The 27,258-nt window shown below is 37.9% G+C and overlaps 1 protein-coding gene and 1 pseudogene across 1 annotated transcript; both read right to left on the reverse strand.

Moving 5' to 3' along the window:
* Positions 1-4,045: 4,045 nt before the first annotated feature.
* On the reverse strand, positions 4,046-4,666 carry LOC103288774 (60S ribosomal protein L9-like; annotated as a pseudogene).
* A 12,412-nt stretch (positions 4,667-17,078) lies between these two features.
* Positions 17,079-17,399, reverse strand: LOC129148708 (60S ribosomal protein L36a-like). Its single transcript, XM_054714276.1, has one exon. It carries the CDS (start codon positions 17,397-17,399, stop codon positions 17,079-17,081), a length of 321 nt encoding a protein of 106 aa, XP_054570251.1.
* Positions 17,400-27,258: the final 9,859 nt, after the last annotated feature.

Here is a 27,258-nt window from a genome sequence, read left to right on the forward strand (position 1 = left end):
GGCCCCAGTTGGGCAACCACCACAGTGCGCATCATAGTGACCAGTTGTTCCCATTGATCCAGTCATTCTGTCGTTCTGGTTGCTTAGCTTTTATGTATATATAGATATGCATTCCCTTTATATTAAGAAATTTTGTTTGCAACTTTTAAAAAAAGGATAACTTCCAAAATGAGCAAGCTTCATAAATCAGCATCCTACCTTCTCCTTATAGAAATCATCCAAAAGCAACAGGTAAATTTTTAATGCAAACACTATTTCTGATGAAGACAAGATAATCCTGTTTCTAATCTACATGCAACGGTTGTCAAAAGCAGTTGAGGTTAAGGGAGTAGATGGGGAAGAACCTTGGAATAAAAATTCAGAGTGAAATTTCTCTAATGGAGAACATACCTAAAAGTGCTATCAAAATGCATTTATAAAAGTGTGAGGTTCAGAATGATGTTCAAAAAGTGTACCCCTTGACCGAGAGTGCAAGAACTTGCTTAAAGTGTGCTAAGCAACTGAAATTATCTTTGACTGTTCTGGTTCAGTAAAGTAGAACAGGCAAGCTACCAAATACATATAATCTTTATATATAAAGAAAAAGCTACAGTTAAGTGAAGCAGTCTGCTTTTGACCACAGCGAGGAAGAGAACTTCTGAATTGTGAACAGCAGGTAAAACTGGAACACTCTATGGACCTCCATCTGGCCTGCTCAAGAAATTTCTTGAAAAGAGTTGATGAAGAAAAAGCCCAATTGATTTAGTAATAAAATACAAGAAAGAATTATTAAAGTATCAAAAACAAAGAGTTCTATTTCTGGCCAAGATGCAGTACCTTGGGCCATATTTATTTTCTCACCTTACTCAACCAGAAAACTGGATAAAATACATTCAAAATATGGTTTTTAAGACACTGGACATCAAGCAACAAAGGGCAGTGATGGCTGAGAGACAGGGAACAAATTAGGTGAGCCCGGTGGTTCACTGCCCAGCTTACTGTGCTGAGAGAGGTTCTAGGCCACACATCACAGAGAGAAGAAACCCAGAGAGAGACCAGCATAGGTTATTGGAGAGGAAGAGGAAATAGTTACACAGTGAAATAACTCCAGAGATCTGCAGAGAATCCCCCTGTGTCATCAGCTGAGTTTTTAGCAGTGTAATGTGTAAGAAAACTACTCGGGCCCTAGCCGGTTTGGCTCAGTGGATAGAGCGTAGGCCTACAGACTGAAGGATCTTGGGTTCGATTCCGGTCAAGGGCACATGCCTAGGTTGTGGGCTCGATCCCCAGTGTGGGACGTGCAGGAAGCAGCCAATCAATGATTCTCTCTCATCACTGATGGTTCTCTCTCTCTCTCTCTCCCTCTCCCTTCCTCTCTGAAATCAATTGAAAAAAATATATATATATTTTTAAAGAAAACTACCAAGGCTGAGGAAAGAGTCATCTGGAAGTTTAGAGGTAACCTTGCTGAGGGTTCACAGAATCTAGGGACAGTGCCTATTCATACCAAACTGGATGGAAAGTCTAAAGATTCAGGAGGTACTGCGTAGCACATACAAAAGGGTCTTGCCTCAATAATGGCAAATGATTAGCCCTAGAACACTGCTCTGCCATCTAACAAAACTTCCCACCTAACAAAGCTTAAAATTAAGACTAAAAAGAATGAAATTCATAATTTCATAAATTTCCAGGCATGAAAAGGAGGGAAATGTAATCTGTAATAACCAACCCAGAATTGTTGCATATATTAGAATTGGCAGACAAGGACATTAAAAATACTAATTATAAACGCATTCTATATGTTCAAAAAGTAAAAATGTAAGATATAAAAAAGCCCAAATCAGCCCTGGCTGGCATGGCTCAGTGGTTAGAGTTTTGGCCTGTGCACCAGAGGATCTCAGGTTCAATTCCTGATCAAAGGTATATACCTGGGTTGTAGGTTCAATCCCCAGCCCTGGTTGGGGTGTGTGCAAGAAGCAACCAATCAATGTGTCTCTCTCACATCAATGATGTCTCTCTCTCTTCTCTCTCTCCCTCCCTCCCTTCTTCCTCCCTCCTTTTCTCCCTTCTACTATCTGTCAAAATCAATGGGTTAGGATTAACAACAACAACAAAAAGCCCAAATCAAACTGAAAGAAATAAAACCTGCAATGTCTGAGATTAAACATACAAAGAATGGAATGTCAGCCCTGGCAACCGCAAATCTATGTACTATCTATAGTTTTGTCTTTTCCAAAATGTCATACACTACATAGCCTTTGAGTCTCACTTTATTTACTTAGCATAACACATTCAAGATTCATCAATATTGTCACATGCATCAGTAGTTCATTCCTTTTATTGCAGAGTTATATTCAATGGTAGATATACCTAAATTTTGAATATATATTCATCAGCTGAAGGACATTTGGGTCATTTCCAGTTTGTGCAATTATGAAAGTAGCTGCTATATACATTTATACAGAGATTTTTGTGCAGACCTCTATGTAGACCTTCATTTCTTTTGAGTACTAGGAATGGAATTGATGTGTATGATTAACTTTATAAGAAATTGTCAAATTGTCTTCCAAAGTAGTTGACTATTTTAAGTTCATAACATTAATGCTTGATAGTTCTAGTTGTTCTGCATACTAATCAAAATCTTTTGTTTTAGTTATTCTAATAGGTGTGTAGTGGTTTCTCATTGTGGCTCTAATTTGCATTTCCCTAAGGCAAAATGATTTTGCATATGTTGAAACGATGTTGATGTTAAAATCTTTTAACTCATTTGCCATCTAAATCTCTTCTTTGGTCAAGTGTTTATTCAAACCTTTTACACATTTCTTTTTATTTTTAATTATTTTATTTTATTATTTTATTTTAAGAGAGGGGAAGGAAGAAAGAAAGAAACATCAATGTAAGAAAGAAACATCAATCGGTTGCCTTCCTTATGCACCCCAACCCGGGATCAAACCCACAACCTAGGTATGTGCCCTGACCAGGAATTGAACCGGCAACCTTTTGGTATAGGGACAATGCTTCAACCAACTGCACCACCTGGCATGGCAAACCTTCTACCCATTTTAATTCATTTTTTCTTTTTTATTTTGAGTTGTAAGAACTCCTTATACTTATTAAGTCTTTTATGAGATATATTTTGCAAATATTTTCTCCACGTCTATTTCTTTTCATTTTTGTAACATATCACATAGAGAAAAAGGGAGTTTTTTATTTTGTTAAAAAATTTATATTTTCTTTTGTAGTTTATAGTTTTTGAGTCATGCTCTAAAAACTTTTTCTCATCCAATGCCACATAAACTTTATTCTATTTTTTTTCCTGGAAGTTTTATAACTTTAGCCCTTAGAAACAGATCTATTACCCATTTTGAGATAATTTTTGTATTTGAAATGAATCACTAGTCATTTTCATTGCTTTGCATATGGATATCCAATTAGATGAACATTATATGTTAAAAGACTATCATGACTCCATTTATTTGCCTTGGCATCTTTATAAAAAAAATAGAGCACCCATAATTGTGCAGCTCTATGTCTATATTCTCTATTCCGTTCATTTGTCTATGTGTCTATCCTTAAAACAATACCTCATTAACTTCATTATTGTCACTTTATAATAATAATGAAACTCAAGTTATATGAGTCCTCCAGCTTTGTTGTTGTTCAAAATTATGTTGGCTATTCTAAGTTATTTATTTTCCATATAAATACTATAGTCAGCTGATCAATCTCTACCCAAAGAAAGCATGCTGGGATTCTAATTAAGATTTAATTGAATCACAAGACAGTTTGGAGGGAATACTGGCATTTTAACAACATCGTCTTCCAATCAATAAACATGGTTTATCTTCCCATTTATATGTCTCTTTTGACTTACATAGTTGTAATCAATAATTTAGTTTTCAGAATACAAATATTTTTCCTATTTTACATGTTTTTAATGCTAGTGAAAATTGTAACATATTTAAGTTTAATTTCCAAATGTTCATTCCTAGTATACAGAACTAGAATTTACAATACTTTGCTTTTACTGTATCTTTAAAATGTCACAAATAAGTCTGAGGAATCATCAGCATCTTACTGTTTCTGTAACTGGACAACTTAGATCTTCCTCATCAGACTGCTGAATTGCTCTTTTTTCAGAGACACAAATACCATCCAAAAACGTTCTGATATTCTTGTTTTTTACTGTTGAACTTGCTGAATCAAAGCAGCTGAATGTGATACAAGTTCCATGTCATTTTCTTCAAGAAGTAACTCATCTTTCTAGGCTTGAGATACTGAACAAGCAACACCTGACCTTAACACCACCCTATGGATGTATTTTTCCCCAAAAGAAATCTCTGATTTCAAGAGTACCATTCTCCTGACTACGACATTGATGGGGAAGTGAGCATGCACAGACCTTATCTTGTAATGAAAGCCTTGTAGTGTAACACCCTTGATCATGTTCTGTACATGACTGCAGCTAGTGCCAATGACAGCCAGCTCCTTGCTATTTCCCCACCATTTGTCAATCTGGAGCCTCTTCTTTTTCTTTCCAGGGAGACTGAGTTCTACGTTGATGTGATTGAAGTCCCTCCACAGGGTGCTTCCGGGCCCCTTCACAGTACTGTGTGTCCTGTCCAGTGAGAGTGAGGCTGACATTTTCTGGAATGTCAGCAGTCTGGTGGCTGGGAACGGTCTTCATCCCACAGTTATTATGGCAAAAAGACAGAATTGATTTTTTTATATTAACTTTGTCTGATGTAACCTTGATAACTCATTTATTAGTCTTAATAGCCTTTTTTGTACATTCTTTGGTATTTTCTAAGGAGTTAATCATGTCATCTCCAAATAAAGGTGCTTTTATTTTTTCTTTCCAATATGTATGCCTTTTATTATTATTTTTTCCTGCTTTAGTGCACTAAGATCTGTGTTATAAAGTGAATAGGAATGGTTACACTTTTACCATTAAGTATTATATTGAAAGTGGGGATTTTTGTAGAGTCTCTTTGTTGGTTTGAAGAAGGTCCTAGTGTATTAGGAGGTGTTTGTTGTTTTGTTTTTTTGTAAGTGTAATTGGATGCTGAATTTCTTCAAATACTTTTTTATATCCATTTAGGTCATTATATATCTATTGATCTAATACATTTTATTTTTTATATTACTTTTCTTTTTTGTTAATCCTCACGCAAGGATATTTTCCCACTGATAATTTTTTTAAGAGAGTGGAAGGGAGAGGTAGAGACACAGTGAGAGACACATTGATGTGAAAGAGACAAAATTTCTTGAAAGGCAAATTTGTATATAGAGAAAGCATAACAGTGATTGCCTAGGGACTAACTACAAACAAGCACAGGAAACTTTGGAGTGGTGAAAATATTCTAAAACCGGATTGTGATATTGATTATACAACTAATGAAAATACCAAAAATTATTATACTATATACTTACAATGCATGAATTTTATGGTATGCAAACTATATCTCAAGAAAGCCATTTTAGAAGAAGAAAAAGAGAGAAGAGGAAAAGGAGGAGGGAGAGATAAAAGACCAAGGGGGAGACACATTGAAAATCTGTGTGGAGAAAGAATTAAATTTATTTTGTGCTATCCCAGTGAGAAGAACTAGAAGTACTGAACAAAAGTGGAAAAAGGTACATTTTATTTGATATGAGAAAAACTGTGCGTCACCCTCTTCAAAAGAAGCAGCCTGCATTATAAGATCTTACCTCATCTCTGGTAGGTTAGTACTCTGCAAAGAATATTATAAAATCATATTAGGAAGGAAATTGAAGTGAAATGTCAGTGTGACACCTTCCAAAGTTTTGATTGTATGCATCTGAACCTTAACAAACTTATGTATACACAATTTCTGATTTTGGTATCCTAAGATGGCTATTATTAAAGTAAAAAGTGATTTTAGAGGAAATGTCCTATGCTTCAATGGACGTAAATCTGGCTGCTTCCCTCCCTTAATCCAACCTGACTCCAGGCTAAATGGATCCCTGTTTAGATCAAGATTGGCAATTCAGATTTCAGTTTTACAGGTAATATAAGAAACTCTTCAATTATTAAGTCATTGGTGATGATGGTAGCGCATGGATTTTAAACAGAAAACTCCGTTAAATAATTGATCTATAAATATCTTTTCTCTGAATTTCAAGGGAGGATGAATCAGTACTAATGAAGTAAATTTCTCAAGCACCTAGTACAAGCAAGTCCTGTGTTAAGTGTTGCAAGGCCTCTCAAGAATCTCACAGCCTAGTGAAAAATAGAATATGCAATTATAACGCAGAACAAATGTGATTTTTTTAAAGGAGATTAAAAGTTACAAATAAGATATGAGAAATTTAGCAGAAGAATCCTAGCAATGAAAAAAAAAGATCCAAGCAGCTCCAAACTGAAAGCAATATTTTCAAATGTTTGTTCAATGAATGTAGATATAATTCAAATTTACCCAGATAAAAATAAAAGTCCTCTAATCTCATAGAACATTTATAATTAGAAGTTACATCAGGAAATATTTAGTCATTTCAAGTTCAAGTTGGAAGAAATGTTTTTCAATTGAGTTTCTGGAACATAAACCACTCTGCTTTCTGGTGGGAAACATAAATGACTATATAAGTTGAATATAAAATTCATGAACATCTGGAAGCCTGCTAATTGCAGACAGAATGTCACATAAAACAAGAAATCAAAGAACTTCTTTCTGGCTCATGTGTCTTTAGGAGGGAGAAATCACTTTCCTTGGCACAAGTACACTGCATAATTGACAAAATGTTGAGATGGCACATTTCACCATATGTGCTTCCTTGGATCTAATCAAGTCCCATGTACACTGGAGTCATAAACTCTACATTTGGTCTAGGGCAGTATATGATAAATTCTTAAATCACTGGTAATAAAGAGGTAGAGCAGAAGTTTAAATACAGCAAACAGACACGAAACTGAACTGCCTTAGCCAATTGAGATAGAGTAGATTCCTGATAAAGAAACTCAACTCAAAATGCATCGGGGGAGTGACGTTAGAGATGGGGGAGTGACATCAGAGAGATGGTGGCTAAGGGCGCGTCTATCCTCGCCCCCTAATATTTCAACAAAATAACCACCTATAATTCAACAAAGAAGTCCCTGCTCAACACGAATGCACACCTGAGAGACCTGCACACTGGATCAACTACGGTGGGCTCCTTGAAATAAGCAGGGAGACGAGAAGGGAAGGAAGCCGAACAGGGCTACAGCGCAGCAGACACACAGCTGGGAACTGGCAGCTCATCAGCATCATGTGTCCATGGTCCACACCAGTGAATTGTAAAGTCTGCCATAAGGAGATTATTTTTAACAAGTTTGAAAGGGAGGGGAGTCCACTTTTGCATTCTCTATTCTCAATCAGAAAGTGGGAGAAACTCCTGGCAACATTTTGAAAAGTGCAGTGGTCTCAGACTAAGTCGCCAGGCCTTGTTGAAGTTCTTTCAATCCCTTTCAGCACATTAAAAACTTCTTAATTTTAGTTAGTGTTCCCACCCCCACCCCTAGTGCTGCATTTAAGGATGAATAGTCCCTTCCACAGGGACTATTGCCATTTGCCCTGGAATGCCCTAGGCCTGGGAGACGTGTGTATGGGAAGCTTTCCATATCACCCCGACTCTGTTTCCGCTGGAACATCACCCTCACAGGCCCTGCCTTGCCTCAGCGTTGGAGTGTTCTAGACTTTGGGCAATACCTCTTTCTGCTACATATTTTTCTGTTTTTTTTTTCTATAGGCTGTCTGCTACTCCAAGAAGGCTCCAAATAGTTTAACTTGCTTCTTAAATTGACTCCATCCATTCTCTACCACATGTGTATGGCTAGTCACAAGACTTGAGTATCTGCTTTGTTCTCTTCATTTTTAAGCCCAAGTGTTTGCTTTTCTGGCACAATTTTCTACAGGCTTTGTCTTGTCCTATTATAAGAAACATAGTCAATGGGTTCTGGAACTGCCCAAAACACCCATTGTTCAAATAAACTTTGTCCACCTTTGCCTCCCGAGTTAAATCATCCCAATCACTGTCCCCTAATAAAAGTGTCCCATAATACAACCTAGGCTGGATTAGATCTATTATCGCCTTTCTCTTTCAATGTATATTATCTCCAATGCACTTCCCTTTAAGCCTTTATTTCATAAGTTGCATTCCCTTGGGAGAGAGGTAATATCTTTATCCCCATGTACAATAATTGTGTCACCAGAAAGCCAGTACTCTTTTTAGACTGACTTTTTAATCATCCCCACTCAAATCTATCTAAGTATTCTGATCCCATATGGCTAGTTCTCACTGAAGACTCCCTATTTACAACTTCAAGAAGACACCTTATCATGAGTTTGTTAGATCTGGGATCCCTCAGTACAATTTCCTTACACTCTCTGTGGCCCTGCTACTACATTATAGCTCTATCTCTTTAGGCCCCAATCACCCTCTCTAATCCTAGAGACACCACACACACAAAAACCTCTCTTTTATAATTCCACTTGCTAGAGCAATTAGGTTGGGGCTTATTTTCTTTAATTTGTAAGACCCCTACAATATCAACCATTTTCTTGAGATCATGTCTCTCTCCCTCCAATTTAATTTGCCAGTTCTACTTTATTTCTCTCTCCATTTTTCCCAAAATTTATGTTCTAATAATAAAACCAAAGCATATTTTTAAAACCAAGATATTCTTGAATCGCAAATAAAGCCATTGCCAAGACAGTGTATGTTAATGTCCTTTTTAGACTTTTTGCACTATTCATTATATACTAAGAGTATCTTTTTGTTCTTTAGTCAATTTTCCAACTTCTAAGGGTAAAACCAGATTCTAGGTCTCTAAAATAAAAAAACCATTGTCAGAGTTGATATAATTAGCATTTTCAGAACCCATATGAGTCCATGAAGTGGGATGGGAGTAGAAAACTCTCAGTGCACAAGCCACATGATTCTAAGCAGTTAGCTCCCCCACAGTCCCTTCCCTTGGTGCTGAATGCAGCTCACATAAATAGGAATGGAATTTGGGGCAGCTAATCAAGTACTGCATTTGTATGCCAGGCATAAAATTTATACTAGTTATTTGTAGCCCACATGGACTTAGCTGCCTTTGCAAACCATAGACCTGGCTGAGAAATACAATAAAAGCAGCACAATTATTCCACCCACCAATGCTTACTAAGCATGTATGCTGAAGCTCTGCCTGTTTGGATATGAGCCTTAATGAAGAGTAAAAGTTCTCATTTTCTGGGATAGGAATAAGCAATAGACCTGAGATGCCTAAAGTTTTACCCTTCTATTCAACTAGCTTAGCAAGAAACAAACACTGGAGATTTATGGGTTAGTTGGACCCATTTCTGGAGAGATCAGACTAAAAGTGAATGTTGCAGAGAAAGATACACTGGTCCTTCATAACCCTCTAATATCCAAGTGATGTGATTTTCACCAGTGATCTAGGCAAATCATTCCTTCATGAAAATAAATTCCATACCTTACAAGGATTATTTTAAAATAAGAATTTTTTGTCATAAAATGACACCTTAAGAAAGTGAAAATACTAGCTATACACTGGGGAAGGGGAGCATTTGCAAACATAAAATTCAATGATTAGTGTCAAGGATACATATTAGAACTCCAACAAAACAATAAGAAAAGAACAAATAACCCAGTGGGAAAATCAGACAAAGGACATGAATAGGGATCCCTCTGAAGAGCAAATACATAAGGTCACTAAATTGAAGAGTTGTCTGATCTCATCAGATTGTAAAGCTAAGCCACAGTAAGTTATCATTTCACTAGAGGCCCGGTGCACGAAATTCGTGCACGGAGGGGGGTTGTCCCTCAGCCCAGCCTGTACCCTCTCCAAAATGGGATGTCCGACTGCCCGTTTAGGCCCGATCTCAGGGGGCAGCTATATTGTGTGTTGGAGTGATGGTCAATCTGCATATTACTCTTTTATTAGATAGGATAGAGGCCTGGTACAGGGGTGGGGGCTAGCTGGTTTGCCCTGAAGGACATCCGGATCAGGTGGGGGTTCCCTTGGGGTGTGGGGCGGCCTGAGCGAGGGGCCTGTGGTGGTTTGCAGGCCGGCCTGCCTTCCTGATTGCCCTAACCGCTTCTGCCTGCCAGCCTGATCACCCCCTAACCACTCTGCTGCCAGCCTGTTTGCCCCCAACTTCCCTCCTCTGCCGGCCTGGTTACCCCTAACTGCCCTCTCCTGCAGGGCTGATCACCTCCAAATGCCCTCCCTTGCAGGCTTGGTCCCTCTCAACTGCCCTCCCTTGCAGGCCGGGTGCCTCCCAACTGCCCTCTCCTGCTGGCCATCTTGTGGTGGCCATCTTGTGTCCACATGGGGGCAGGATCTTTGACCACATGGGGGCAGCTATATTGTGTGTTGGAGTGATGGTCAATCTGCATATTACTCTTTTATTAGATAGGATAGAGGCCTGGTACAGGGGTGGGGGCCAGCTGATTTGCCCTGAAGGGTGTCCCTGATCAGGGTGGGGTTCCCTTGGGGTGTGGGGAGGCCTGAGCGAGGGGCCTGTGGTGGTTTGCAGGCCGGCCACGCCCCCTGGCAACCCAAGCAGAGGCCCTGGTATCTGGAATTTATTTTCCTTCTAGAATTGAAACTTTGTAGCCTGGAGTGGAGCCAAGCCTGGGGCTCCCTCCGAGGCCCGCAGCCATTTGTGTTGGGGTTATAATTGAAACTTTGTTGCCTTAAGCAGGTGGTCCCAGCCAGGGTGTGCAGAAAGCTTTGCTTCCCCTGTTGCCGGCGGCAACCCTGGCCTGCTCTCTCAAGCTCCATTCTGCCGCCATTTGTTTGAATTTGTTTACCTTCTGCAATTGAAACTTTGTAGCTTGAGTGGAGGCTTAGGCCTGGCCAGGGCAGGCGGAAAGCTTGGCTTCCTCTGTTACCTAGGAAACCTTGCTCTCTGTGGCTGTAGCCATCTTGGTTTGGGTTAATTTGCATACTTTCTCTGATTGGATGGTGGGCGTGGCTTGTGGGCGTGGCTTGTGGGTGTGTCCGAGGTATGGTCAATTTGCATATTTGTCTATTATTAGATAGGATATCCATTCATTAAGCAAAAATAAAGAAATCTAACCAAACAAGTATAAGAGTATGGGAATCAATAAGATTTTTTATGAAGTGATGTCAGCAACAAGGCAGAATAAAAGGTCCCCAGCCCATGGACCAAGTGCCTTTATGGGATCTTTGGGACACACATAAGAGGTTTTGAAACCCTGATGCAGCCCAAGACTGAAGAGGGTTGCTTTGGGAAGGCAGGCCCAACTCTGGTGGCAGATGCATTGACCGAGGCCCTGCTGCAGACGAGAAACAGTCCCATCTCCCTGTGGAACATCTGTGGCCCCACTTGTCCACAGTCTTGCCCCTTCTGCCAAGGCACCTAGGAGAAGTCACACCTGGCAGTACCACCAGTCACAGGCTACCTGCCTTGGACCTGACTGCCATCCCTGAGCATCTGTGACCCAGGTCCAGCCCTGCTTTGCCATGGTCCAGAGTCAGTCCTGCCTGCCCAGGAACCAGCCCAGTGACCCAGTAAGTGTGTGCTCAGTGACCCAATGGAAGCCACACCTACCTGGCCCATGGAAACAAGGCTGCCAAACACAGAGTCATATTTTTTTTAATTTTTAATGTTGAAAGTATTACAGATATCCCCTTTGTTCCCCATTGACCCTTTCTAGCCTGCAGCCATCCTTCCTCCCCGGTCCCCAGGCCTTCCCCACACTAATATCTGTGTCCATGGGTTATGCATATATGCATACAAGTTCTATGGTTAATTTCTTCCCACCCACCTCCCACCTTCCCTCTGAGATTCAAAGTCTGTTCAATGCTTCTATGTCTCTGGATTTATTTTGTTCATCAGTTTGTTTTGTTCATTAGATTCCAATATGGGTGAGATCATGTGATACTTGTCTTTCTCTGACTGCTTATTTCGCTTAGCATAATACTCTCCAGGTCCCAGAGTCATTTTTGTTGTTGTTGTTAATCCTCACCTGAGGATATTTTTTCCCATTGATTTTTAGAAAGTGGAAAGGAGGGGAAGAGATAGAGAGAAACATCAATGTGAGAGAGACACATCAATTGGTTGCCTAGAGCAGGTGCCCCAACCGAGCTGGCGATGGAACCTGCAACCTAGGTACATGCCCTTGACCAGAATCAAACTTGGGACCCTTCAGTCTACAGGCTGATGCTCTAACCACTGAGCAAACCAGCTAGGGCCAGAGTCATATTTTTTAATGTGAACATATACATACTACAAATTCAGAAATTCTACTTTATGAATTTAACCAATAAATATCTTATAAATATGTACTGAGTAGGATGTCAAGATTTTTCATAGCAGAATTGTTCACTACAGTAAACACAAAACATGGAAAATGCTCACAACAGGTGAGTATATGAATTGTGGTAAATTTGCACACAATAGTGAAAAGAAGTGAACTGTAGCTCATGCAAAAATGAAAATATTAGTAGAATAATATTCAGTGAAATAAACCCCATAGGACTTTGGACAGAATACTTTCAAGTTGTCAGTGCTATGGAATAAAATTTTTAAAAAACTAAAATTAAGTAATATATAGTTTAGGACTATACAGTAAACACAAGTTTGAGAAAGTGCAAATTTATCAAGAGAAGAGAAAGACAGGTTAGGGGAGTAACAAAGAGACAGAAGATGTAGTTAATGTTTTAATTTTTAGATCAGATGGTTGTTTTATGGATTAACTTACTATAAATAACTACCTTAATTATAAAACCAGTAAAAAAGGATCATGATACTAAAAGTATGCCATGGATCAAGGACTCTAAGTAATTCAACCATATCAAGGATTCTAATTCAATCTTGTGTATCTAAAGTACATTATATTTACACATGTATAATGTTCACACACAATAATAAATTATTTACAATAGCCAATCACTTTAGCTTTCATTTGTAATTTCCTGAAAAGTTAACATTGTACAATGTTTAACACTGTTAACAACAGAAAAAAAATTATAATTTCTAATCATGTTCCACACTACAAATATTTAATCAGGAAATAAAAATGATATCACTTGAACTGCCAGAAGAAACATATGTGATATCAGTTGAACCAGTCCTGGTACTGAATTGAATGACTTATTGAAAAGATTTAGCATACACTACTTCCTTTATTACAGAGAAATTTTACTGAATTTCTACCTGCAAACCTTGAAAGGAGCATATAAAAAAATACTGTTAATTTGTTTTTGCTATGTTGTAGCTCTTTATCACTAGTAAAAAGGAAAAATATATATATGCACAGTAGCTTTGCTCTCCACATACCTTGATGTTAGAAAAACAAAAACTTCCCAAGTACAAAAAAAATAAGAGAAATTTCAAAGATAAAATTTGGAAGGTTCATGTCTAATAATGGAAGACTAGATAATTTGGACCAGTTTTCTTGCTAAAAGAAACAGAAACTTTGGAAAAAATAAAACAAAATTTGTATAATGGCATCAAAGAACTCCTAAGGCAGTAAAGACTTACGGGGACAAGATCCAGATTAATGACTTAGAGCTTGAGGGCTGCTTGTGTCCTAAGGGTTCTTGTCCATTTTAATAGAAAAGCCTGAGATTGTGAGCAGACTGTGCAGTACATTCATAAGGCTAAGAGGACAAAAACTGGAAATCAGGAATCAACTAAGGGCAAAGAGAGGAAGAGTGATCTGTTAAACCATCCGTTGGGCTGGAACTGCAAAGTAAACATTCTGGGAATAATTGGGAATTGGAAAAAAGACAATTTTCATACTGACTGAAGCCCAGTTTTTTCTTTGTTTGTTTATTTTTTTATGGATTTCAGAAGGGAAAGGGAAAGAGATAGGAACATCAATAATAAGAAAATCATCTCGATCCGCTGCCTCCTGCACACCCCCTGCTAGGATTGACTGGGAATTGAACCGTGACCCCCTGGTTCATGGGTTGATGCTCAACCATTGAGCCATACCAGCTGTGTTGAAGCCCAGTTTTTAATTGTTTTAACCCCTGATTGTAATAAAATGACTTGGAATTACTACCTTCCAGAAACAAATGTAAATTCTCTCACAGAAGATGACATTATCATAATCTTTAAACTAGATCCATAATTTTTTATATGTTATAGCCAGCATAGGAGATATTGTGTGTCTCAGTTAACTTTAGGCAACACAGTGTTTCTCAGATCCAAGAAAAATAATATATAACTAGTGACTCAAGGTCCCTGAGATACGAGCATTAAGATAAATATGCCTAATATAAGGAAGTGGTTAAGGTAGAGCAAATAACTAAAGCCATAACAAAAATAAACCAAATGGAAATTGTAGATCAGTATATGGGTTTCAACAAGACTAAATATGGCTAGAGAGAGAACTAGTGACCTAGAAGAAAGGTCAGAACAAAATATCCTACTAGCCACAGTCTGGAAAAAAAGAAAAAGATGAAAGAAGCAGAAAGAAAGAAATGTGTAAGTAACAAATGGCATATGATGGAAAGGTATTACATACATGTATTTGGAGGCCCAGAAGGAGAAAGAGAAAATGAAGTAAAACCAATGTTTTGAAGATTTAAAGAGGTAATGGCTGAGGTGTGTCTAAAACTGATAAAAACATGTTAGTCACAGATTCCAGAGGCACTATGAACACTAAGCAGGGTAATTACAAATACACACACACACGCACACACACACACACACATACATACATATAGGCACATATTAGTCAATCTGATGAAAACTTAAAGTGGTAAGAAAACCTTAAAAATTGCCAGAGAAAAAAAGTATAGTCTTTTCAGTGAATAAGATTATTAACCAAAATTGACCATTGATAAGCAGCACTCGCTCAATTTTTTGTGCTGCCTTGAAAAAGTCCAGAGTGTAAATATACCTTTCTATCAGTTGTAGATATTCACTATTGAGTCTATTTGACAATGCCAGTCAAGATGCTGGCATTCCCAGAGATGAGCCAGGTAAGAATACCATCTTAGCCAGGTTTGTCTGTGCAACATTTTATAATATGAATGCACAAGAGAAAGCATAATCTTTGGCTTCCTCCTTATATCTTATTTTTATTTTGTCTCCAGCCATAGCTTATCCCTTTTCATAATTTTGACTGTCAAAATCCATTTGGACTATTAAATTTGCTTTATATTTGATAGGCTTTTTAAAAAAAGAACTAAAAGTTTATCTTATTTGTTAATTTAAATATATATATATATATGTATATATATATATATATAATTAAGAAAGTTTGAAGCACTTTTGAACTCTTTTAAAATATATTTTTATTTATTTCAGAGAGGAAGAGTGGGAGAAAGAGATAGAAAAGTCAATGATGAGAATCATCAATAGGCTGCCTCCTGTGCCTAGCCCTAGGAGAAATATCTGCAAAAATTTTGCTGCAAGAAATGTCTACGATTTTACTGCTTATATTTTCATCTGGGATATTTATGATTTCACGATTTCCATGTAAGTCAATAATCCACTTTGAGTTTAATCCTGTGTATAGTATAAATTGCTGGGTTAGTTTCTTTTTTGTACATGTATCTGTCCAATTTTCCCAACACCATTTATTGAAGGGGCTGTCTTTACCCCATTGTATGCACTTGTTCTTTGGTCAAATATTAATTTATCATAGAGGTTTATTTCTGGGCTCTCTATTCTGCTAACAGTACAATGTACCGACTTCAGTTTACTGAGCTATGTTTTTTCTCATACAATGAGGATTATGATCATGAAAGTATATCTGCTAATATTATTGAATAAAACACAATTTCTGATATTCTCTTCACTTCAAAGTCACAAATATTAAAGAATATTTAGATGAAATTGCAAATCCTGGTCTTCTCCACATTTATAGGAAACAAAGTTTTTCAGATAACAGCTCAGTTATTCTGCGGTAAAAGTTACCATGGTAACTTTTGTAGTAGTTACAAGAAATAGATCATTACCGTAGCAATCACGGACTGATTACTCCTTCTGGGAAATAGAAAAAGCAAACAATAGGCCCCACTTGTCCCTTTGGCCTTGCCATTCTTCCACTGGATACAGGCAGTCCTCTGCTCCTCTCCGGGAAAGGTGTACTACTTGCTGCAGTGCTTCTCAAAGTGAGTGTGATGCAAGTAATACTTTGGAAATATTAAATTAATATGGAACATTCTACATCTCCACCTCACTCCTTCCCAGAAGCTGAGGCCATTCCACCTAGAACAGGGGAGACTTAATACCATTTTAGGAAATACAATGTAATATGAGGGATCGTCCAGACACACTTAGAAGAGGCAGAAAGAGTCAGCCTTCTACATAGTGAATTGTAGGAATGAAAAGAGAAGGATCAGGAAGGAAGGAAAAGGTCAGGTACCAATTTGTCTGCATTTTTAAGAAGATAACTGTAATTGAATCACTTGGAACTGTATGGAAGAATCCATTAGTATAATTGGTATTCCTTTTATATCAGGGCAGACAGACCTGGGATTTTGGACTTAAAATCAGGGACTGCAAGCCTGTCTAGTTCTCCATTTGTTCTGCGCTTCATTCAATAGGACAGGTGAGTGATTTTCCATGATTTTAGCCTCCTGGCTTTTAGGCCAATTGTCATAGTTGATTCTCTTATCCATTGATGTAATAAGTAATGTTTTTGTAAATAAATGCATGCATATGTTATCTCATAATTATAAATATATGTTTTCAGATTACAGTCCAGGAAGATCAACTAATAAGTGTACCTTTAATGTTGTTTGAAATGGCCAAATTATCCTCTTCAGAAGTCGTGCTATTTTACATTCCCAGAAGTGATCATCTGACATCTTTTGTTTTCCAGTCTCATCAACAAAGTACATTGTCAAGCTTTAGAGTTTTACCAATCATATAGGTGAGAAATAATGCATCTTTTGCTTTAATTTATTCTTAGTGAGATTGAATGTATTTTCATCTTCCTAAGAGTCATTTCCATTTCCTCTTTTGTAAACTGTCCCTATCTTTGGCAATTTCTCTCAGTTTTGGTTTCAATTTTTGTTGTTTTTTTGTTTGTTTGTTTCTGGGGTGTGTTTTTTAAGTGAACATATCATCAAGGTTTTATTGTCACAATAAAACAAAGTATGAAGCTTAGAAGTGGATCACTTGACCCTTTCTCTTTTTATCTCCTCCCAGTTCAAAATGCTTGCATCTCTTAATAGCCAGCATTCTCTTAGATCTGCAGTTGGGCTCAACACATTCAAGTTTCAGCACAATCTTCTTTGTAGTTTTAACCTTTTTGCAGAAAATTGGCTTAGTCTGCCCACCATAGCCACTCTGCTTCCTGTCATAACGCCGCTTTCCCTGCGCATACAGAGAATCCTTGACCTTCTTGTACTGTGTTACTTTGTGGGGTTGATGCTTGCCACACTCCTTACAGAAAGTTTGGCAGATTTTAGGCATGTTCACCATGTTTGCGAGAGCACTACCAGCAGGGAAAGCTTTGATTTCAATTTTTGAAAGTATATATACGTGTGTGTGTGTGTGTGTGTGTGTGTGTGTGTGTGTGTGATATTTCCTTACAATTTGTTGTTTGCCTATTGACTTTGATTATGATTTTAAACAGAAGTGTTTTGATTTCACAAAGTGGACTTTATAACTTTCATTTATTGCTTCTGGATTTTTCTTCATAATTAGATTTCTGTGCTCCTTGGTTACAAAGTAATACATCTGTATTCTTTCAGGGCTATCATTTTAGAAAATATTTTCCTTTTCAAACAAGTGATGGTCTGAGGTATTGATCCAATTTTATACTTCATTCTCCAAATAGTTCTTCAGTTGCCCTAAGTTCATTCATTTAAATGTCCATCATTTCCTTAGCGATTTGTCAACTTCCCACCATTGGTTTACCATTTTTAACATAGACTAAATTTTATATGCATTTAGTTCTAATTCTAGATTTTTCTTACTTCACTGTATCTTGCTTTCTTGATCTCTCTGTTGTTTTAAATGCTATAATGCTATCTTGAATATAAAGGCTGTGTAGTATGTTTTAATTTCTCAGAGATTAAGACTCCTCTACTGTTTGTCTTTTTTCCCAGGAGGCTTTTGGCTATTCTTGCTTGTTACTTTTTCCATGTGTACTTTAGAATCAACTTGTCTAGTTCCAGGAAAAGAAAACTAAATAAAAAATATGCGTTTGGTATTCAAATACGGTTTGCCTTATATCTGTATCATGAATGTGAGAACTGATATTTTTATGATACTGTATTCATTAGCATATAGTATTGTTCCATTTATTAAGTCTACTTTTGAGACTGTATTAAAGTTATATCCTGATGGTTTATATGTTTCTTGTCAGTCTTAGTTTTAGATATTGTAAATGGACTTTTTCTATTATATCTTCTAATTGGTATATTTAAGATTTAGGTGTGCAGGCAATTGATTCTTTTTTTTTTTAAAGCTGTGATGATAGCAACTTCACATGTTCAAAAATACTTCTTTGAAATTTTATTTCATCCTTTTTCAATTTTTAAAAAGTTTGTCCTGTAATGCCAAGTATTTTCCTATATGATGAAATAACCAGGTTACCTGGAAACGTGTTGATCCATTGGGTTTAGTCTTTAAACTTTGTTGATGGGATCAAAGCTACATTTCTTCTACAGTTCTAGGGTTAAATTACACCCTTCCCACTCTTTAGGAAAGACAATTCTCCTAGTCTAATCAATGCCCACTGGTTTATGAGTTTTCCCCTCTGGCTATTAGGTGCAGGCATTTTTCACAGCCCTGTCTTAACTACAGACACTGTTCCCTCTAGTTCTTTCAGGGTTTATTTTTTCCTAGTCTTTATTAACTTTGTCATATGTATTTCCTTATTAGTACTAAACTGATTATGTGATCGGAACCCTCTGCCTATCTCCAGAATCCTCTCTGGGTAACATGCTATGGGAGTTGACATTTCAGTTGAAATCAGTGGTGCTAATGGTTGGGAAATAACCATAATAGATAAGTGGTAACCCAAGTTCTTTAAGCCAACAATATGGAAATAGCACTGAACCAGAATCAGGAAACCAAGTTCTATGTCTGGCTTTGTTCCTAAGTAACTTTAGGCAAGTTCTTAGCCTTTCTTGGCACATTTCCTCATATGTTAAAGGATCTCTTCAGTCCCCTCAAATTCAAAATTATTCTATGATGTAATGCAAATCAATACATACTCTTTAGCAAGACATATGTGATGTATACTCTAGAATATCTTCCTCCAAACTTCTTTTTTAATCCTCACCGAGGATATTTTTTCCATTGATTTTTTTTTTTTTTAGAGTGAGTGGAAGTGAGGGGAAAGAGATGGGGGAGAGGGAGAGAGAAAAGAGAGAGAGACATAGAGAGAGACGTGTCCGTGTGAGAAAGACACATGGATTTTCTGTGTCCCCATACACACCCTGATCTAGGGCCACGGATCAAACCCAGGTATGTGCCCTGGACTGGGAATTGAACCCATAACCCTCTGGTGCACATGTGAGCCAATGCTCTACCCACTGACCCATGCCAGCCAGGGCCTTCCAAACTTTTCACTTAAGGTTATTTCCTTCAATTTTAAAATATAAATTTGAAATTGATATCAAGCAAGTGCTAAAGATGGAAGTCTGTGACCAACACAGTCTCCAACTATTATTTTCTATGTGATTGCCTGAATACATAAATAATATATACTTGTTGCTCAATGGTACTTCCTGTTACATTCCTAAGACCTTTGAAATTTACACTTTTAAAATTATTGCCTCTTTTCTCTCCCTCAAATACTCTGTCAACATGAAAATAGAAAAACATTTTTATCTATTAATTCTAAAAACTATTATTTTCATCTTGAAGATTTCACTGAAATCTAATATATTTAACATGAGAATCAGACATCATATCATTTTTTAAATCTCCTGAGTAGGTTTTTACACTGTATTAGTGACATCTAATTATTTAAACTTGAAATTCAAAATTGTCTGTATTTGACAGATATTTCCAGAGCTATAGCATTATATGGATTGCTTGTAAAATATTTACTAAAATTGAACTGCTTATAAATTATAATTCAACACTATCTAAGGGGGGGGGCATAGAAATATAATTTTGAAAGATTTTCCTTAAAAAGACATCCCTTTATGTTACAGTTTCAGTGTGTTTCCTTGACAACATCATTGCTAAGAATGTTTCTTGAGGCAATAAAGAATCTGGTAAATGATTGATGTCTACTTTAAAAATAGAATGTGAGCATGCCATGTGTAGTTAAACATGTCACTATAGTCATACAACCAAGGATAAGTTGCCAACATACTATTTAAAGCTATGTTAAATATTTAAAACAATAAAATTCAACAAACATGAAATTTTGAAAATTAGAAAAAATAATAGAGTAAATTCCAGAGTAAACAGATGTACTAATGCCACTGGTACTTTTCTTAAAATATGTTTTTACTAGAGGCCCGGTGCACGAAATTTGTGCATGGGGGGGGGTGTGTCTCAGCCCAACCTGCACCTTCTCCAATCTGGGACCCCTTGGGGGATGTCCGACTGCCTGTTTAGGCCCGGGCCTAAACAGGCAGTCAGACATCCCTTTCACAATCTAGGACTGCTGGCTCCCAACTACTCGCCTGCCTGCCTTCCTGATTGCCCCTAACCGCTCTGCCTGCCAGCCTGATCACCCCCTAACCACTCCCCTGCCAGCCCCTGATAAACCAGTCACCCCCAAATGTCCTCCCTTGCATATTCCCTCTTTATTAGATAGGGTTTTTTCTTTAGCATATTGGACAGTCCTAACTGTTTTGGCTCAGTGGATGGATGGAGCATTGGCCTGCAGAATCAAGGGTCCCAGGTTCAATTCTGGTCAAGGGCATGTACCTTGGTTGGGGGCACATACCCAGTGGGGAGTGTGCAGGAGGCAGCTGATCAATGTTTCTCTCTTATAGATGTTTCTAGCTCTCTATCCCTTTCCCTTCCTCTCTGTAAAAAATCAATAAAATATATATTATAAAAAAAGAAACATTTAAGATTCCTCTATATCTGCCTGGCTGGTGTGACTCAATGGTTGAGACCCCAGGCTGCCACCGCTGGCAGGGGATGGGGCCCTGGCCAGGCTGAGACCCAAGCCCAGGCTGCTGCCTCAGCCCAGCCAAGCTGAGACCCCTGCCCAGGCTGCCATCTCAGCCTGGCTGTGGATAGCCCGGTGGGGGTGCGCGGCTCCAGCCCAGGCTGCCTTCCCTGGCCTGAAGATAGCTTGGTGGGGGTGCACCGCCCTGCCACCTCAGGCGGCCCTGCAGGCGTTGAGACCCCAGCCCAGGCAGCCGCCTCAGCCAGGGGATCATGCGGCTTGGGTGCCAGGCCCTGCAGGTCTGAGACCCCAGCCCAGGCAGCCGCCTCAGCCAGGGAATCCTGCGGCTTGGGTGCAGGGCCCTGGTGGTCTGAGACCCCAGCCCAAGCTGTCCTCACGGCCAGGGAATCCTGCGGCTTGGGTGCAGGGCCCTGGCGGCCTGAGACCCCCCAGCCCAAGCCGGCGCGGCTTGCCAGGGATCACTCGCAAGTCCCCGCTCCCCGCTCCTCCTGCCGGCGCGATCGGCCACCCCAAGTCCCGCCACAGCGCCTCCCATCGGCCCCATCGGTCCCCCATCAGTGGCGGCCGATTGGGTTGGCAGGAGGAGCGGTGGGTGGGGACTCACGAGTCCTCACCCCCTGCTCCTCCCGCCGGCCCCATCGGCCACCCCAAGTCCCGCCCCCGCGCCTCCTGCTGGCCCAATTGTGGGTGTAGCGGAGTGATGGTTAATTTGCATATTACCCTTTTATTATGTAGGATTGATTTTTAGAGAGAGAGGAAAGGAGAGGGATAGAGAGATAGAAACTTCGAAGAGAGATGTACATCATCAATTGGCTGCCTCCTGCATGCACCCCCACTGGGGATGAAGCTTGCAACTCAACTCAGGCATGTGCCCTGACCAAGAATTGAACCAGTGACCTCCTGGTTCCTGGGTCAATGCTCCACTGCTAAGCCACGCCAGCAAGGCACCACAAGTACTTTAAATGTAATTGATACATTTAAATTGGCATAATTTTCTTAAATCAAACTTAGCATTCATTAATGAGCTGTGAACTATACTAGGTGCTGACTTTAATTGGTAAAGATTCCTTGGAAAGTAATAACTAAAGAAAGAAGCATCTTCTCTGAGTGCCAGAGAGAGAGAATCAACATTCTGCCTGCATCTCACACTTAACATATTAAGACAGGGAGATACTTCAGAAGATTACCTAGTCCTTCTCCTGCCACAAGGGTGGGACTAACAACCATCTGTTTTCTAGATAACTTCCCAAGAAGAATTGCTCTAATGCTATAGTCTAATATTTAATTTAACATATGTCGTTGATATTCCATTTTGGAGTCATAAAAATAGAGAAAAAAACAGCTGAACTTTCCAATTGTGGGAGGAAATGTAGTAAGAATATATTTTTTTCTTTAGATAATTTTTTTAAAAGCACATGCATGGCTTATTAATTCACTACAGCTGGATGTTGGCGTCCAAATGATTACATTTCAGCACACTTTCCTACAGCTAGAACTGATCAGCTGATGCAATAATTACAATGTGCAAAGACCATCACCCAAAATTAGGAAGCAGACCTACTGTTTGCATTATAAAGTGAGATAAGATGACACTGGCCTAAAATCACAGCTCTAAACTCACCTCAAAGTGTAAACTAGTCAAGATGGTGCAGTGACGTCACACTTCGTGAACCCTTTCTAATCCAAAAAGAGAGATGTGGGTAAAATATAAAAAGAGAAAGAACATGAATTTAAATACATTATACACCTCTCTATCAATTTGAAATTGACACAATGCAAATTTATTCTGCCCCAAATTTTGATACTGAAAGAGGAATTTTTAAAATTCTCCACCAAAAAAGTAGGGTTCTGGATCTCTATCCCAAACTTCCACCGGACTGTGAGAAAGGGCCATAAAAATAAAAAAAATGCTACCGAATGTTGCCAGGAGCGCTAGCTAGCTCATGCTGGGCTCCAGGCTTAGTATGGCTGAAACTAACTCTTTAAATGGCTTTTCTATCAGCAACTAGAGAACTTGGTTTGGGATGCAGTCAAAAGAATTATTCAAGATAAAAAGATAATTGTTCTCAACAGCAAGTCTGAGTTCTAAGACCATTCATTGGCATCCATGAAACTGGGACTAACTTGGCAGCTTGAGGGCAGGGTAAAACCCCAGTCTCTTACAGTTCTTGACAGTCACCTCTTTATTGAGTTTATATTCTACAATCTTGATTCATACTTACTAATAATATCATCCTTCCTAATGCCCTTCAACTGAAATATCAATGAATTTTTCCATCTGTCCCCAACCCCTACTGTATCCCAAGAACTTTTTTTTTAAGTAGTACTTTCATTTACTGTTTTAGTTAATAGCACTTATTAAATGTTTATAATGTACCAAGTACTCTTTTTGCAAATTTATAAATATGCACTCATTTAAGTAATAAGGGGCCTAAAGTAAGATGTAGGCATCACAGGTTATGTCCTGGGAGTAAGTCGGAGTAAGATACACAAAAGGACCCTGGCTATTTGGAAGGTGGATAATTGGTGGTTTCCCCAGTGTACTAAGCATCTGCTATGCGCCAAACACCCTTATCTACGTAGGAGAAGAGCAATCACTACACCAGAGAGAAGAGAGCTCTAAATTTACACAAAATTCCTCTAATTACTCTTATGCTTTCATCAATAATGAATTTTTCATAGCTCTCATTATTGGATCAATCATTCTCAAAAAAATCTTAATAGAGTTGTGTGTTTAAGAATCCCTCTAAGAATTTTTAAATATAGATGTAGATAAATAGACAGCTAGAGCTATATAGCTATAAATAGATATAGATATATAGAGACATACATAGAGATATAGAGACATATATAGGCATATAGGTATATAAAGTATAGATTTTAGATGTATAGATTTTTATACATAGATGGTGGACCCAATCTGACCTAAGGTCAAGATGCTCATGGGAAAAACAAAGTGAAAAACCACCTTACAGAAGGCTAATGAAATTAGGTTTATTTTTGTCTATTTTGCCTCATGTTTTAAAATTTGCATTTCATTTGTTTGCTTTTAATCTTCATCCAAATATATGTTTTTATTGATTTTTAGATAGAGAGGAAGGGGGAGAGAAAAATTAAAACACTGATGTACATCGATAGGTTGCCTCCCATACACACCCCAACAGGATTGAAACCGCACCCAAGTATGTGCCCTGATCGGCAACCGAAGCTGCAACCTTTTTGGTGTACTGGACAATGTTCCAACCAACCAGCCACCCAGCCAGGGCTCGAATTTCATTGTAAAGCAAATGTGATTCGGATAGCACTCTATAAGAATTCCACGATGGAAGGCACTGTATGGCAACATAAGGGAATCTTCAGTTTCAGCTAAGTAATGCTTGTATCTTTGTGCCACTAATCTACATTTTATGCTTTTCTGAAGGATGAAATCTCAAGTTACATAAAAAAATAAATCATTGTAATCAGTTTTGCAAGTAATTCTTCAGTAGGAATTGTTTTACACAGTAATTTCCCCATGTTTAATAAAATATATTATTTACTAACATCTATTACTCATAAATATAATCTACTTCACAAATCAAAGTACTTGTACACAAAGCATCTTGAGAAACTTTTCATCTATCTGTACTTGACATCAAAAGGAATGAATTTTTCTTTAGTTCAGTCATGGTAGATAAATTATATCCTATTTCTGCATCTTGTTTTTCCCCTCCTCTGTCTAATATGGTTGTGAGGGCTCTAAATTTTATATTTGCATAGCATGTTACATAATGCTGGGCGTTCAACAAGTACATTTCATAGTTGTCTTCTTTACATATGGCACCTACTAAATAATACTAGTCAGAAGGCTGTTATGTATTATTCACTCCACCACCCAGACAAGTATATAGTGAGCACAGAGTATGTCCCATGTATTGAGCCATAGATGAGCAAAGGTCATAGCCCCTACCCTTACTGAGTTTGCAGACTAGATCTTTGGAAGAAATGTGACCCAAGATAAACATATGATAGATTTCCTTGAATTAATTCATTCCATCAAACAGCTAAAATTATAAATTATTTCCCCATATGATATATGCTCTTTTCAAGAACAAAACTACTCAATCATGACAATCAATTGCTTTTATGGTTTGGGAGAAAAGCCAATAATCAAACATTATAAAACTGCCATTTTATTGCAAAAATAAATCTGCTAAGTATATATACAAAGACCCTATTGAGTTCTGGAGCCTATGTAATAACGTTTTTTTTTTACTTTCTTTTGATCATGATATGTCTCCACTGTCATTAAAACTGAAGAATAATTGACCAAATTTTCTGAAAGTTAAGATGAGTTATCATGACATCTTAATAAAGCATGCTGTCATTTGACAAGTTTTATGACAAACCTGAAACTTTGCCATGGCTGTGCCTTTTACCTGGAAATAAAGCTTTCTTTCCTGACAGAAAAGATTACTTTACTTGATGCTACAGCAGAAACTGAGGGAAAGATGACAGTGCCTTAGTTTATGGTGCGGTCCTCAGAATACAATGGAGAGATAAGATCAAAACTTGCAGTTTCAATCCCTGACTTCAGTGCTGGTAAAGCCAGTAACTTCTACAAGCCCTTTGTTTGTGTAGAGGCTGAGAGAACATAACCGGCCAGAGTCAGTTGCTCCTGCCAAGTAGCTATAGGAGACACATATTCTAATGGAAAGATCATGGTAAAAAAACAAACAAACAGCAACATTGTTAGGATCATTTCTCTCAGTTGTGGAGGAAGACAAAGAGAAAGGGCGACATAGATGTTTAAAATCCAACAGATTGCTCTTGCCTGAAAAACACAAATTGGTCTTTAAAAATGAACTCAGTTTTGAATACCTAATGTGTGCATTTCCCCTCAAACTTTTGAATACTAGTGTCCTTCCTAATCAGAGGTTCTTAATTACTGTTCACGCATGCCTCAGTGTGAGTAATGCCTAAAGCAGATGGCACTTCCTCCTATAAACAAGCATTTGGCCAAACAGCACAACAGAGCCAATTTCTACAGTTTGACAGGTACCTTTCCATCTGATTGCATCTCTGGATCATAATTTCTTGGGTGTATGGCATCTCTGAAACTATTTTGTCAGATCTCAGTCTGTCCCTCACCTCTAATCAGCATCATCTCATAAATACAGAAGCATACTTTAAGAATTAAGGAATCCAGAACTTTTGTTACCAGAAAATCATATTTTTTCAATGTTCCACTTAAATATGTTTAATGCCAAATTTAATAAAATTTTATATAAATCAAAGAAAATATTTCTAAGATTAAAATACAAAGAAATGTTACTTAAATTCTACCCTTCTGTTTTCCACCTTGAATGGCTTTATCCTTGGAGAATATATTTCGTAATCATTTTCCATTACTCTTCTTTTCTATATTACCATAAACTATTTTTCCTTTGGTCAATACAAAACATTACTGTTCCTAGTGATTTTCTTTTAAGCTAAACATCAATAGTATTAGTCACAGTCTAATATTTTAGTAAAAAGTCAAAAACTGTTTGATATACTTTGTCATTTTTCAACATAGCAAGTGAAACAATTGAATGTAATCATGTTAAAACAAAGTGTACACATGAACAATAGAACACATTCTAATAAAATTAAATTTCCATTTTGTACAGGCAACACATGAGCCAAGTTGAGAGAGATGAATGTTTAGAAACTATAAATAATCCTTTCAAACCATGACAGGCAATTTTACTTGCACACAATTGGATAGAGTTTTAAATGAACAGAGTTTCACTTTTTGGCAAGTACTTTACAAAGATCCAGTTTATATCATGAAAAATGATTCAATTGAATATAGAAATGGCCTTTACGTCTTCCACCTTAGGAAAATATTTCTAACCAATGAGAGTCTTTTTAATCAAGCAAAGCTTCTATATTTCAGTTCTCACAATTAACCATTTCCTATAAGTATACTCTCACATAAAAACCTGGCCCATGAAGCAAAAGGCAAAACAGGCAACAGGAGTGTTCAAAGAAGCAATACTACCATGTACTCTTCATCTCAGCTCGCTCTCCTTAATATCTCCATTTCCAATTCATTAGACAGAGAAGGAGCTCATCCTCACCAGTAAGAACCATAGCTAAATAATGAAGGAGAGAGAGATCATTTGCCATTTGCTTGCTCATATATCACTTATCTTCCCTATCTTCCAATATCCAACTTCATTGCCTTGCTTTGCTCTTTATTCCAGA

Source organism: Eptesicus fuscus, chromosome 4 (genome assembly GCF_027574615.1).
Source record: "Eptesicus fuscus isolate TK198812 chromosome 4, DD_ASM_mEF_20220401, whole genome shotgun sequence".
Classification (NCBI taxonomy): domain Eukaryota; kingdom Metazoa; phylum Chordata; class Mammalia; order Chiroptera; family Vespertilionidae; genus Eptesicus; species Eptesicus fuscus.